The following is a 16,366-nucleotide window of genomic DNA, read 5'->3' as shown; positions in this document are numbered from 1 at the left end:
CTCAAAGATGGCGGTAAGGTTGTCAGCCTTACGCGCCGGCCGCGCTTTACTCCCCAGGAAAATTATTTAATTAATTCCTGGTACTCATTTCTGTTAGAGGCTGAGTAAACCCCAGGGCCTAGTGCGGCTGGAAGGATTAGGTCAACTGAAAAAAAAAATCCAATGCCCTCATCGGGACTTGAACCCGCGACCTTCCGGCTTGTAGCATAGTGGCTCCTCCACTACGCTACACAACTGCATTTAATTTAAAGAACCCTTCATACCTGGATGAGTGGGATGGATGTGGTTGCCTCTTGGAATATAAGTTATCATACAGGGTTGAAATTTTGAAATGCAAGTTCACCATAGAAGGATGCTTTGTTTTGACGGCTGCCACTGCTGAAAATCTAGTTTCGTGGTGTTAGGATCTTGCGAAAGGAAGGAGGAAGTTCACAACTTTCTTGCTGACATCAGGGAAATCCTCTCCAATGCCCACCCAAAAATTTCCTACGAAATTGAACTTTTAAATAAATATTAGATATAATGTCAAAATCATTTTACTCTTCTTCACAAGAAAAGTTGTAATTTGGGGGAGAATAAACATGGAATGGATCCGTGATCAATTTTCACTTATCACTTGCTGCTTCTGGAAAATGATTTCAAATATGGCCTGCAAATTAGCCAAACAATCTTTGATAAACTGATCAATTCCCGTGTCACTGTTTTCACACTGTTCTCCTCCACAGAATCCTTCAAACGAAAAAACATCTCCAGACTCTTCCCTTTTAAAAATACCTTCTTCTGGGTTCATGGACTTCTTTACCCTGAAGGTGGAGGCGATACATTCCTCCGAAACGTCTGTTCACACAAGATCTACAGAGCGCCACATCCAAGAATTCTTACCCACCGCCGTGAAATCCTCAAATAAATCTTGCATAGTCTTCCCTCTTAGGCCGCGCCATAGCTCAAGCGGTTAGTCGCTGGCTTCCCTTCGCGGCGGCCCGGGTTCGATCCCGGGTCTGGTCAAGTGGGATTTGTGGTGGACAAAGTGGCGCTGGGGCAGGTATTCTCCGAGTACTTCGGTTTCCCCTGCCAATCTTCATTCCACCAAATTCTCCATCATCATAATCACCCGGGGCAGGATACAGTAGGCCAATCAGTGGCCTCCGTGCCGAGTGGACCCAGCTGGACTCCACCACCGCTAAGCGAATTAAATTAAAAAGGTCTTCACTCTTAGTCTTCTGACCCACAAGCCCAACTTCCAAACAGATCCCTTCACTCTAATGGTCACTACAATGGTATATCGTTGCCGTGCATGCTTGTGTTCAACTTCTCGAAAATATCATTTAAGAACGCTAAGAAACAAAACGTTGTACTAGGTTTTCCTCTTCTAAAAACAGTGCTACTCCTCCAAAGTTGTAAACACGAGCCACAGCGTTTTCGGTTGACAGCCAACAAGAATGACAGTAAAACAATAACAACTGACTCTGTGCCCCTATTTCCTGTCATAATTATGCAAAATGTTTGCTTTCAAATGGACGAGTCTTATGTACAGTTTACAGTTTTGATCACTGTATACAACACTTCACTCAGCTGTGGGAATAATTCCTTCATAGTCAGTGATTCACTGTGTATCATACCGCTGGTGCTTACTGGCCACCATTACGCAAGCCGCATACTCTAACACGGTCTGACCATTTGACGTTTTTCTTTCTCGAAATCATCAGCAATTTTGAAGAGTATTTTGTTGTTGCTCTTCTTTACATAGGTTTGCAGAAAAACTTGTCTTCTTAATTGTTGTGTCTTCTGCATATCGCACGTAAGCTATCAAGTGACCAGTCTGTATTGAAAAAAACCTTGTCTCTCATAATACAACACAGATTTATATGGTCGTTTACTTCCTAAAACTGTCGACGCTCTACAAGTTTGAATTCTGTACTGTTGTATATCAACTAAATTACCTCAGCAAAGCAAAGAATTTTTAAAATGTTCTTTCATATGTCTTGTAAAATAGTTTTCATACAAATAACACCCTCCCTCAGAAATCCATTTGCAACCTCCAAGGGGGTGCGCCCTACACTTTCCGGGAACCTCTGAACTAAAGTAAATCGATGACGTAAGAAAACATTTTTTTACGAGTGGTTAGCGAAGGAACAACATTGTTTTATCCTTCATCAGTATAGTGACTGGCTACCGGCTGAAGGCCCAGGATTCGGAGTTCGAGTTCCGATAGGAGCAAAATTTCCTACTCTTCACGTCGTCCAGACCGGTTCTAGAGCCTATTCAATATGTACCGCAGCTTCTTCCCCTGAGGTAAAGCGGCCAGGGCGTGAAGCTTATCACTCACATCTATCCGGTGCCCAGAATACGTGATTCTGTATTTCAGCATCCCGTTGAAAATTTTTAATTAAACGTTTGTGTCCACAGTCCGTCAATATTGCAACAATTGTTTATTCACCATTTAACACAACATTATTCGGCCATACATGGCCATCTTCAGGTGTCTAATGCATACAAACTGTTACACTTTTCTGATGTGCGCTATAACCGCGCGCAAAATCGTGTTGAATGGTGAATAAACAATTGTTGCATTATTGATGGACTGTGGATACATAGACGTTTAATTAAAGAATACGTCTTCATGGCGTAGTTCTTAATTAGTTAAGCACAGGAACAACCTTATCTTTACCTTTTAATTGGCTGATAATGATGTTCAAACTATTATTGTGTACGTTTATTTACACTTGAACTTACATCGTACTGTTTCTAGCAGTAAACTGGTATTGTTTAGTTGTCAACTGGCTTACAGAAACCTTCCTGTAAATAAGTAAACGTATAACATTATTTTTAACTTTTTTTTTATTGCTAGTGGGATGGGACTAAGTCTCTTTTACTCTGGCCACTTCTGGCATATTGTACCAGCCCCAGATGATAGGTGAGGGTGATTGTGGAGCAATTGGTGGAATGAAGATTGGCAGGGGAAACCGAAGTACTCGNGGGGGGGGGGGGGGGTTGCATGTGGCGTAAAACTTAGTTTTTCTGTAATCTGACGGGAACCTGCTTTTAAGAGCAAATTCTCGATTTGTATGCTTTATAAATCTGACAACCTTGACAGATATATGATATCTATGCAAGCCAGAGAAAATTTTTATAAATGAACTGCCTGCCCTCTTAGGGATTTTTTTTTCTGCGCACATGATTCCAAATGTTTTATCAATACGATGAAACACCATCACAATTGAATACCAACGTCATTCTGTGCCTGCATGAGCAGCTCCATGACCGATACATCGGCTGCGGCGGTATGCCTAATTGGCCACCACATTCACCAGTTCTCATCTCTATAGATTACCATGCCTGGGATCATATAGAAAAAGTGATGTATGAACACAAGTTGGACAAAGAATGCGAACCGCATCAGCGAATATTTGATGCAGCAAGTCACGTTATATAAAGCTACAGTTCTTAGTAAATTTACAGGATCCTAGTGAATCGAATCTCGTTCTGCACCCAAGCTGACAGCGAATGTTTTAAACAATTAAGGGACTTAGTCCCACCCCACTAGCAATAAAAAATACTCATGGACCTGAGCCCTTTTTGAGGAGCCGCCAATTCTGCAGCTACTCAAGAACTTCCCAGCATTTTATGAAACCCGAAGGTTCAGTGTCGTGTTCACAAGAGCCCTCCACTAGTGTCTATCCTGAGCCAGATCAATCTAATCCATACCAACGCATCATGTCTCTCTGAGATCCATTTTAATATTGTCCATGATCTTCCCAGTTATTGGTCTGATGCTGATTCATCGGCAAAATTCGTAAGCGCCTCGCGGCAAGCGGAGCACATGTCACCCTGAGGTGCCGAGTCGTGAAACCAGTCAACAGAATACAAATCCTCTCTGTATATAAGCGATAAGTTAATACAACAGGATGCTGAAATACAATGAAAATAACTGCTATTGGTGTGGCTACTGCAGCTCAGTTACGTTATCGTCTAGTGTTCCAGTAAGTCCAGACATCACCACTCCTGCTTCGTACTGGCGAGATCTGGGATACGAATATTAGTTCGGAGACTGGCAATGCTGATTGAGGCAAGTCATGATCACTCTCGGTTCCTCCAGACCGCCTCTGTTCGCACAGTCCACCAATCCACGTTGTGGGATCTATGTAGCTGAAAATAGAGGCTTTCAATAATCCGAGAATGAACTGACATTTCATAAAATTTCCTCAACCATCAGAGAAATAGGATTAACAATTTAAACGGATTCTCATTCCTACAGGATGGTATCGATTCGACTGTGTTTATGGATATTTTTATTTAATTTATTTTAGACATGCAGAATATATCTGACTGTTTCAGTCCTACTGATAACAGTTCCACATATGCTTGATAATAAATGGAGGTTAGGCATCATTCCCTGGCGGCTTTATCTCCGCAGGAAGAAGCCTTTGTGTCCGTTGGGTAAGGCGTGTGGGCCCAAGAAATTCCAGGAAATTGTCTCCTCCCTTCACCTACCTCTTAAATACTTACTTTATAGAATTGTAAGGAAAGGTAAAGCTATCCCAGTAACAAGTCATGGTGGCCTATAGGGGTGTGAGACATCGAGGCTCCCAAATTTTCTCTAGACAATCGACTCACAGATGGCGGTAAGGTTGTCAGCCTTACGCGCCGGCCGCCCTTTACCAACATTCCTAGAATATTACTGGTACTCATTTCTGTTAGAGTCTGAGTAAACCCCAGGGCCTAGTGCGGCTGGAAGGATTAGGTGAATTGAAAGAAAACCAATGATCTCATCGGAACTTGACCCAGCGACATTCCGGCCTGTAGCATAGTGCCTCAACCAACTACGCTACCGCGTGCCCCTAGGCTTTAGTAAAACTTCCTAATATAAAGTATCTCAAAATTCCATCCAGAGGGTAGCCAGTTGCTTCATGCAGACTGACGTAAAGACATGATGAAGCTAATAGATGTTTTTAGCAATTCTTGCGAACAAAAGGTAATCTGAGTAGGTACCATAAAAAAAGTGTCTCAAATTATTCACTAATTTTTCATTTAACATTAGACGTTTAAATCACGTATATACTGTGTGTGTGTATTCAGTTTAATGTTTGAAGGCAGAAAAAGCTCAGTCAATGTAATTTTCAGTTGTGCAACACAGGAAGAGGCAGATGATAGACTATCCCGCTCTATAACAAGTTTTACGGTAAAATATATTGAATTATAAAGGATGTCGAAAATAATATATGCCATGGAAACGGCTTATGAAATAGAATTGGAACTAGAAAATGTTTATGTTTATTGAGAACTGAATTATACAGGAAATTATTTTCCACTTTTTAAACAAGAAATCACATTAGGGAGAATTTGTGTGCGAATTTCTTTTCACTTTGCATGAAAGTGTGAGTATTTTCGCCAATATTAAATGGTTACTTGTATTTCACTCTACTCTCAAGAAAAATTTAAATAATTAAAAATTAATTAATATTTTAAATGCATTAAAATTACTTTTCTTTAACATACTTAGTTTTCTCTGCATTATATAAAGCCCTTACAAAATAAGACATCCGTAAACTGCTGAAACAACCAACTATGTATAAATTTCTTTCACAACACAACAACAAAATGGTTGATATTTAACAGTATTTTGATACATGTTTCGGCTTTTTAGAAAGCCATCATCAGGCAAATACACAACGTGTTCTTAAGCTATTCACTTGCATACCATATAATTCAGTGCAGTGTTGGATTTCCGACAGTATACCTTAATATAATGTAAAACATAAAATAAATAAAACATAAAGATCTTAAATGAGATAAGTTACATAATTAAAATAAAAGGGGCAGTCAAATGAAAACGGAACACCACGCATAACTCACACGGCGCGCAAGTTGGTAATGCTGGAATTTGCTTACAGTACGAACACCTAGTGAAGACTCGCGAAAGCACAGACACAACGTGTTCTTGCACACTAGTCGTTTATTTATTGTGCTGGAAGTAAGTTTAGCGCTACGCGCGGTCATCCAACATCAGTAATGGCGGCGGGTAAAGAACAGCGAAGTGTAGTGCGCTTTTTGACTGCTGAAGGAATAGGAGGACGAGAAATTCATGTCGCATGTCTGTTATTTATGGCAAACACAGCATGTCACTTTCGCGTGTGATGGGAATAAGTCAAGGTTCTGTACTGTGACAAAACACCTGCTGTACTGCAAAATCTGCGCGCAGTGGGTTCCACATGAACTCACGGAGGAACAGAAGACTCAGAGAATGGCTGCATCACCGGGTCATTTGCATCGATACCATGAGGAACAGTATGCCTTTCTGTCCCGTATTGCCACTGGGGACGAAACTTGGTGCCACCATTTTGAACCCGAGAGCAAACGGCAGAGCCAACAGTGGAACCACGTGAATTCTCCCCCACCGAAGAAATCCAAAGCCGTACACACAAGTTCCGAGTACTTCGGTTTCCCCTGCCAATCTTCATTCCACCAAATTCCCCATCATCATAATCACCCGGGTTAGGCTACAATAGGCCAATCAGTGACCGCCGTGCCGAGTGGACCCAGTTGGACTCCAACGCCCCACTAAGCGAATTAAAAAAAAAAAAACTGAAAAAAGTCAAAGTCGCATTGCGACTGACAGTCAGTCAGTCAGTCAGTCAGTAAGTCTTGGTGTCGAGCTCCATCTGGGCATGACCATATATTTAATACTGTTTGACTGTTACGGTTTTGTTTTCTGTGAGGCGCCCTCTCTGACGAGAGGACGGGTCTGTCTTTTGTATATGCTGCTGACACCTGTCAACGTAGTCTTTCTCGGGTCCGAGTTCCTTGGGACTTGACACTTCCCTTTTCGTCGCCTCCTACGACTCGCAAGGTCACGGTGGAGGTATTCGACCCCGCCTCCACACGGGAGTGCTCAATAAGCCTTACTTTCGCTGGGCACGTATTTATGTTGTTGGTATAGGTCATCAGAAACTAGAAACTCAAGGTCAGGCAAGACTGCAATCTTTAACCGCTCATATGAGTAGGTTACGCACATATTCTAATTAAATACAATATTCGAGTTTAATATAAATTATGTTTCCGTCAGTATGATAATTATTTGCAAACAGATTAAGTTGAACGTAGCAGACTTGAGAGAACTGAAGTTATGATTATGGTCTTGTAGATTATATACCGTGTATTCTGTAGGTGGCTACCACCTTTTCGGAAGAGCCCGCTGCCTCCATCATCAGAGAAGATTTTCTACACGGAAGATGGAGGCAGTAAATCTCTCGGAAACGTCGGTAAGCACCTATGAGACTACCATGTGCTATGATTCAGAAGACTGCAATCCAAGTAGCACGGTGAAGTTACATTTCGGATAAGCGCCTAATTTCGGACAGCGTGGGTTTTTCAGAAAGTAAGAGCAGCACTGTGCTGGTGGCCACAGGACCATACACGTCCTGCTCGACCAATTTCTCAGCAGCAGTACACTGGACATTAAAGCAGTAGTGTTGCTTTCCCGTCAGTGTTTCTGCCAATTCTGATGTAACATTTTGGCTTCCAGAGATAAGGTTTCCAAACCATGCAAGAGTTTTAACTTGCATGTCGTTTATATGAACTCATTTATATACACTATATGTCGATCATGTATTTCCATTGCTTCCAAAAGCTTCAATTCCCCGCTATGCTGCCATGTTTAGATGAGTACCGGGTTGCCCAATTTCGGATATTTAACGTGGTTGAGAATTTCGAGTGTCCGAATTTGGGAACCATTTTCTACACGTATATAGTCTTGATGTCTTATTTGTTCTTAGGTGGCTGACACTGAAAGATAGGAATGGATCATAGACTCCATGAGAAGTACAGTGCGGGCTGTAAAAGACAAGAAAATGGATTTGCTGAAAGACGTACTTGTGTGAATATCGCACTCGATAAACAGTTGAATTTAAATTGTGACTCGAAACGGTTTTCTTCATATAATTAATTCGCTTAGTGGGGGGTGGAGTCCAACTGGGTCCACTCGGCACGGCGGCCACTGATTGGCCTACCGTACCTGCCCCGGGTGATTGTGATGATGGAGAATTTGGTGGGGGAAACTGAAGTACCCGGAGAAAACCCGCCCCAGCGCCACTTTGTCCACCACAAATCCCACTTGACCCGGGTTTCTTCATATAAGTCTACAACTATGTGTTAACGCATGCTGAAAACCATTTGATTATTTTACATATATTGATATTATTAATATTTTTCTAGTATGCCCTTTCTTCTTTATAAAAAAAAAGATTTTTGTGCGTATTACAGACCTACGTTTCTCTCGTTTCTTTCTCTTTATTACGATTCATTTATTGTGAATTACATTTCTTGAAAAAAACTGTTACGTATCCGAAATAAGTAACCGTCCTTATAAAAAACTGAGCCAGCATTTTCAAGGACCCTTCTTTTGCAACTTTTAGGCTTTTATTTAGGTTTCGAAAATATGCTGTTTTTCAGGTAATAATAAGTACTAATTCTCATACTAAACATATTAAGCCACCTGAACACAACGAAATACAAATGGCGCACGATTCTGTCAGCTACAAAAAATTATGGCTCCTACCTAAAGTATTCGAAATATGGCGCATTTGCCCTAATATTTATTTATCACTTACTTTGTGTTCAGCCGGTCACGGTAGCCGAGCGGTCTAAGGCATGCACTGTCTTCGCTCGCTCGGAAGCCCGGATCGTGGGTTCGAATCCCGCTCAGGGCATGGATGTTTGTGTGCGTTTTTCTGTGTTTGTCTACAGGTAGAGGCCTTGCGACTCGCCCAAGGAGTCCTACCGTATGTGTAAGATCTATTAAACCGAAGTGAAACGGAGTTTCATGGAGGTAGGCCTAGGCCCAAAATTGGGGCTGTAGCGCCACAGAAAAAAAAACTTTTGTGTTCAGGCCGCGCCGTAGCTCAAGCGGTTAGTCGCTGGCTTCCCACCGCGGCGACCCGGGTTCGATCCCGGGCCTGGTCAAGTGGGATTTGTTGTAGACAAAGTGGCGCTGGGGCAATTTTCTCCGAGTACTTCGGCTTCCCCTGCCAATCTTCATTCCATCAATTGCTCCATAATCACCCTCACCTATCATCTGGAGCTGGTACAATAGGCCAAAAGTGGCCGCGGTACAAGGGACTTAGTCCCACCCCACTAGCAATAAAAAAAAACTGTGTGTTCCCACTCCTTGCCAATTTTGTGCAACTTCGTCCATATATTAATGTTCACACTGCGAGTATAACATTACATATTTCGGCCTAACTGGCCATCCTCAGGCGTATATGATGGCAGATTGAAGGAACCTGCTGCTCTGCTACTATGCTCTTCCACATTATTCTTAAGGTAAATGCATCAGAATATTCTAGGTTACATTAATTATCCTGCTGCTGTTATGCACATGTTTGGTATATGTTTTTGTTGTGTTCATTTGTTGGTTTATCATTTTGTTCTGCGTGTGGTCATTTTGGGTGATTGTTTAGAAGCGGGAACTTCCCGCTTGCTGAGCTAGATACCTTGCGTTCTTAAATACTTCTCGTGAAATGCAAAGTGCAAATATTTTCAAGAAATACATAATGAAGGGATCAACAGCTATGGATGACTGAGATTTGAACGGGTGGAAATATGGATGTCATTTCGTTTTTAGACGAAAATGACCAGTGGTTAATGAACAACAACAGTTGAGACTCAACTGATATATGTGCATTCGAGCCTCAGTAAGTGTAATAGGATTAAATAAATACATGATTGTGCATGCCTAAAAATAATATGAGCCCTGAAGGTAAGTTTCATACTTCCGTTTATTTTTAATTATAGGTGCATAGAAACCGGACAGCTAAGTAAAAAGGAGGCCTTACTGTAAAACATATTTACAACAGCAATCAAAACGAAGGCCACATATGTCACCTACACAAACTAACTCCTTGAATCTATTCATTCTTGAAGGGTGGTAGTTAGTCCGTTACGAAATTCCCCACATTTTATGAACTCTAAGTTTCAGTGACTTATCCATAAGAACCGACCACAGAACCCTATCTTGAGCCAGATGAATCCAGTTCACCTCTCCACACCCTGTTATGTAAGGTCCATTTTAATATTCTCCAATCTACACCCATGTTTCCAAAGTGTTCTCATTTCTTTAGGTTTCCCAACAAAAACTTTGGTCTTGTTTCTGTTTTCCCAAGCTACTAGATGTCACACCCCTCAAATCCTCTTTCATTCAATCCCCCTTTGCAGCCGCTCTGTGATAAAATCGATATTTTTATCAGAGAAAATCATGAAGCTCTCAGTTATGTAGAACAGAGAAAAGTAGTAATCTGCTGCTGCCCTTTGCCAGCACAGTCTTTCTTGGTTTCCAGCCTTTAGGGACCCATGCCCGTATTTTTGTTCTTTCCAAGATATTTATATGTTTTTAAATTCGGCCATCTCCTTCTGTGACCATGCTGAGCGGAGTAGTCATTTGCTGATGGCCCTTGACAGCCTCTCCAGTTATGCAATTCTTTCCACACTCCTTTTATTTCTTCCTGTTAAATCTTAATATTCTCTACGTCAGCCTGTTCTCAAACACCTCTCCATGCTCCTCTGAGGATGAAAGATCAAGTGGCATGCCCATAGAAAGCAACACATGAATTTAAAATTATGTATGTTTTGTCTTTGTTTGTGTGTATATATTTTGTTTGTCTCTTTGCTTGTGCTTACTTTATGACTGACCTAGGCAAAAACTGAATGGAATATTTCAATTATTAATTGTTGAAACTGTCACAAGTCATTATAGACCACTATTAGGCTCTTAATGCTACTATTTATTTATTTATTTATGGTTCATTTAATGAGCTTATCAGTAATTTACACCATGTAGTTTTGAATGGTAGGATGATTAGAGAATAATGAATTTAAAAGGATCTGGAACAATGCGATGGGTGCCTAATTTGATTTACTATCTCGAAATTTTCTGGGAGGGACACAGGAAAACTGTGAGGATAGTTTGAGTTTCAGTCTAGATTCAAAACTGCATCTCCAAAATTCAAGTCAGAACCGTTACTGTTTGAGCCAATTTGGTCAGATTTGGCTCTTAAAGGTATCAGAACAATGGGATAACACTTGAATGTTGATAATTATCATGTTATGTTATGTTTTCTAGGTAGAAGAATTCAGCAATCGAGTTGCTCAAGTATTCATTGCTGCGGGATATAGAAAAGGGGATATAGTTGCACTTTTCATGGGCAACTGTCCTGAATATATCTGCATCTGGCTGGGACTAGCTAAATTGGGAGTCATCACTTCGCTGATCAACCATAATCTGCGAAATCAGCCTTTGAGTCATACCCTAAATGTGGTAAAGACAAAAGCATTGATATTCAGTCATGAATTGTCATCAGGTGGGTGAGACTTTAAACAGCAAACTTTCAGAGACTGGTTACCTATAATCAGTTCTTCATTTCTGGTTGTACATGATGATATGCAGTACTAGAGACTTTCTCCAAGATATAAATGAGCGTTTTTAAAAGCATATTAAATGTGTTTTCTAAACGATCACTTGTTGATATAATGCATAGGGTTCATACAAAATTTTGTGAAAATCAGTCAAGTTGGAGGAGAAGTTTTTGGGTAAATTTTATACACAAGCACCAGCACTTATTTCCCACAGAAAATCTGCTCCCTATAAGTATTTGGAAAATTATTGTCTATCCAAAATAAATATAATAAATTTATGTTGCTACTAATAAATCATTTTCAAAATAAGGTATATAAAGTTCAAAAATAATTTGTATTTAAATTTTTATGAAAGGCAAACCATTCTGTAGTTTTCACTAAATGTTAATGTTGGAACTTTCTTTTTCCATTTACACAGATGCCTTATTATATTTTCATTTAGGTGCTCGTCAACAAAAGTTTCTTACTTTAAGCTCAAAAAGAAAGCTGTCTTAAACATCTTTGCAAATCTTATGTCATAAGGATATATCTCTGATATGCTTGGATATGAAAATGAAATTTTTTTCCTCTTTGCATCTGCCTATTCCAATTCTGGCAGACATTATAAAGCTTAAAATAAAATTTCCATGTAACATTATCCCATATATTCCCTTTTGTGCTAATATGATGATGATAATGATGGGAGTTCCTAAATCTCTTTGAACAAGCACTGTTATTGATTGCATCACTGTACTTTTGATTTTCCATAAAGAATATTACAGTATGTGTGTTACCTAGCTATGTGTGTATGTTATGCCATTCTCATGCTATAATAGTGTTCACATAATTTTGTAGGTTGTAAAAAATATAAAGCTGCAACTTAATTTACTATTTTAATAGAGAAAGTTATGAAAAGAAAAGGGAGAGGAAGAAAATGGGTGAAGGGAGAGGATGTAAAGGAAATGATTGTGCACTGAATTCATAGGGATTTTCCCTTAATCGATACAAATTGTAATCCTCTTTGTAAAAAAGGAAAGGTTTTCTGCAATACAACTGAATCATATTATTCCACAAGGGAAGACCTTTCTAAAGTGATCAATTTGAAATTTGTATGGTTAGGTTAGGTGTGAGCTTTTGAAAGGAATATGTAGAACCCGTGCAATTTAAAATAAATACTATTTGGACTGCTATATTATAAATCAGCAAGGCAGTTTATCTTAACCTCTTGTCTCCTCATTTAAATGGAACATTACATGGCCTAATTTAAAAAGCTGCCTGTTAATTTGTTAAAAACCGATAGTACTCTATGTAACAACACATTAGAAATTAAATTAGACATAAAATATAGACCGCAAACTTTTCACTTTCTGCAGCTGTCCAGGAAGTTGTCAGTTCACTAGACATTTTTCTGGAACAATATCAGCTGGGAGGAAAACAACCAGAAGCAAGTAATGTGAAGAGTTTGAACTTACTCTTGGCTTCTGCTTCAACCAGCCAACCAAATGTTGAAGGACCAGGATATATGGATGAATTACTCTACATTTACACATCTGGAACAACTGGTCTGCCAAAGCCTGCCCTGGTTCCTCATTCCCGGTAACAGTGATTTCTCTGTTTCTTTGACCTTTATATTTATATTTCAGTATAGCAGTCCCTCACCAAATGTGGGGTACTTGAAAACCATGAATTCAGTTCAGTTGGTTGGTGAAACTGCAGCTGGCAAGACCAAGGGTTTATCAGAAAATTGGGGTTTGGTAAACTGCAGCCACTATTAGCACTTATGCATGTTGATTCATTAAACACACATGCTACTGGTACCATGTACAATAATATTGTGACACGTTGCGCAATGGAAGACAAACCCTCCCTCCCCCAGCAGTGACGTGGCAGCTCTGGCCACGGTGACGTAGCCCCCCCTGGGCTACGTGGCACCGCTTCCTACTGTGACGAGGCATGCAACGCGCGGTGACGTAACACGGCATGAGGCAACAGCAGTACCAATTACGTAACAGGCAAGCACTGCGACTATATAAGGGAACTACACAGCCACAGCAGTCAGTCTAAAGCGTATCAGCTGCCGAAGTGAGTTCTCAAGTCAGCAGCCTACAAGTTAAGTTGGAATGTAGACAGCAGTGAGCAGTAAGGAGTAAATTGAATTGTAGTAGTCACCGATTTCAGTTGTAATGAGTGGATCGTGACAGAGTGAATTGATTTGTGTGTAGGGTTTGTAAATTGTGTAAACCCGTAACCCTGTTGTAATTAATTGTAGCCGATACTTGTAGGTTGTTGAATAAACCAATTAACATTCTGAACGGCGTCTTCAGTAACGAAACACGTTACAATATACTTACTTACTTACTCATGGAGCTGAGCCCTTCTGGAGGAGCCGCCAATTCTGCAGCTACTCAAGAATTTCCCAGCATTTTATAGAACCTGCAGGTTCATTACCGTGTTCACAAGAGCCCTCCACCGGTCCCTATCCTGAGCCAGATCAATCCAATCCATACCATCCAATCCTATCTCTCTAAGATAAACTTCGAACATTCCATGTACCACATCTCATATCCATGTTCTTTAGCTTAGGTCGTTTATCCAAAGAATCCGTCCAGTTCCGAGGCTTCTTGAGAATTTTCGTAACGAGTTTCTTTTTACGGTGAGAAGTCGTTAGCCCCACGCCCAACCCCCAAACTGGAGGACCGCCCCTTGTCGGCTGTCCGCGACTTCTTATTCAATATATTCGCTGCTTCCCTCCATACCTCAAGGGCGTCTCCTCCATCCGCAACCTGAGGACGCGCCATGCCGTGGTGACAAGGGATCCACCTAACATGGAAAATAACAGTGTCACAAGCCTGCAAGCAATAAAACTAGTTTTGAATGTCATTACATCCATGTCCCCAACAAATGCAGACCTCCTAAAGGAGTAAACCTCTGAGATTTCCATGCTACATAAGTAATACTGCAAATAACTGAAACTGTAACTATTCAGAAAGAGATGTGTAAGGGCTTCCTGCATTTCTGATGTCTGTGACTAAGGGCAGTGGCATGATGGAAAGCACACTGGCTTCATATTTGGAAGTTCCCGGTTCCAGCCATAGTCTAGAGACTAGCTACATAATTGAAGTGCTTTGTGCTTGTTGTCAGTCCCTTCAGGTTAATGCTGGTGGTAAAATTGTCCCTATGCTTAACTAATTATGCTATATGGGGAGTAGATGTATAGACCCATGTTTTCTTCATCTTGAATCTAGTTAAAGGTGAGTGGTCAGCTTCACGCCACAGCTGTTTTACTCCCAGGGAAAGAGCCATAAGTACTCATTGGATAAAAAGCTGGGTGGGCCCCAGAACCAGTCTGGACACTGCACAGAAGAGAAAATTCATGACCTCAAGCTCCAACCCCTTGGTTGTCCAACTTGTAGCCCAAAACTGCATTATTCCACATCCTTGTCAGTCAGTCAGTCAGCCACTTAACACATTGTACTCTATGAAGTTGCCAGGTTATTATTAAATCCTTCAGTGTAACACACAAAACAATTATTATGACACAGTATATTTCTCTGTTGCAGGTGCCTATTGGTAATATTTTCTGCTAAGTGCCTGTTACAATTGAATCCTGATGATATAATCTACAACCCTCTACCTCTGTATCATACTTCTGGAGGAATGATAGGAATAGGCCCAGCCTTGGTTTTTGGGAATCCTGTTGCCTTAAGGACTAAGTTTTCTGCTTCAGCCTACTGGAATGACTGCATCAAGTATAAATGCACTGTAAGAGATCAGAAAATAACAATAACACCATCAGTAATGCATCTTACTATTACTTTTATCATCATAATTAACCATTATTCCCAAATTTAAAATCCAGAATCAGATTTTATGAAGCTCTAATATGACTCGTCATAAGACTGCTGCAAGAATGTCATTCATAGTCATTCTCATATTCTCAAAAATTAAAACAATGTACATGATGACTCACTGACTGTATCTCTCTCTGTGTATATAATTCCAAGATTTGAAATGATGTGTGATGTTATTCGCCATGAAAGAGAAAAAAGGAAGCATGTGATAAAATATAATTCTCAATAATATTCTTGTTGATGTTATTATTTTTGTAATGTCGGTTAGTAGTTTGTAAATATTAATTCTGAGGACTAATAATATGTTCAAATTTTGTCTAAAGTTTTAAAAATATAGTGATATTTCACTGGAATTCATTTTAATACAGCTACTCCTTGTTGCATGTGAGTTTGAAAAATACAGTTTCATTTTAATATTATCGACTAGTTTAGGCTTATTTCTGTTAACCACATTTGATTTAAGGTAAATTACATTCTGGCTGATGAAATTAGAGGTATTGGGAAGTAGGGGTAGATATTGTGTAGGTAATGGAGGAAAAATGAGACCAGAAAAGGGAAAACTTGGCCTACCCACAAAACCTCTTCTGTGCATTTATTGATATAACTTTTTGAGGGGATATGGAAACTTTCAGTACAGTGGTTAATTAAGTTCAATTTATACAATTTTGCCTTCTGCTACTATTTTTGGAACACATCTATTGCATAAATCAAGGAGTGTCTTTATTTCATCTATGTCTAGTAGGCTTTTCCCTCCAGATTTCTAACTAAAATTTTGTGTGCTTGTCCTATCTCCTCCTCACATGCTACACATCCTCTCCATCTCAAGCCGCTTGTCAGGCAATTCCTTTTCCTTTCATTCTATTCTCAAAGACCCTAAGATTTAAAGAATATAAGAAAAATATCTTATGCAATATATATTTTTGGAAATAAGAAGTTTCATCAATTTTAATACATTAATTTTATAGCAAAGAACATCAGTATAGATGACAAGGAGTGTCTATTATTACATTAAATTGTACTTTATTTACTTCTTTAGATTTTTCATTCCTTAAGCTTCTCCTCCTCATTTTGTCAAAATGTTCTTTCATATATTATATTTCAGCATCCTGTTACACTCACACAATATATAT

General features: G+C 39.9%; 1 protein-coding gene across 1 annotated transcript in view; it reads left to right on the top strand.

Moving 5' to 3' along the window:
• The window catches only part of LOC111867549 (long-chain fatty acid transport protein 4-like), a gene marked incomplete at its 3' end in the record, with an annotated part of 27,298 nt that extends 12,151 nt beyond the window's left edge, over positions 1–15,147 (top strand). The window contains 3 exon segments of the mRNA XM_023857528.2: positions 11,114–11,351; positions 12,759–12,981; positions 14,946–15,147. Coding sequence (XP_023713296.2) covers positions 11,114–11,351; positions 12,759–12,981; positions 14,946–15,147 — 663 coding nt within the window.
• Positions 15,148–16,366: the final 1,219 nt, after the last annotated feature.

The sequence above is a fragment of the Cryptotermes secundus genome, unplaced genomic scaffold, assembly GCF_002891405.2.
Source record: "Cryptotermes secundus unplaced genomic scaffold, Csec_1.0 scaffold2975, whole genome shotgun sequence".
Classification (NCBI taxonomy): domain Eukaryota; kingdom Metazoa; phylum Arthropoda; class Insecta; order Blattodea; family Kalotermitidae; genus Cryptotermes; species Cryptotermes secundus.
Note: the sequence above shows the minus strand (reverse complement) of the source record. Positions and strands in the feature narration are given on the sequence as shown.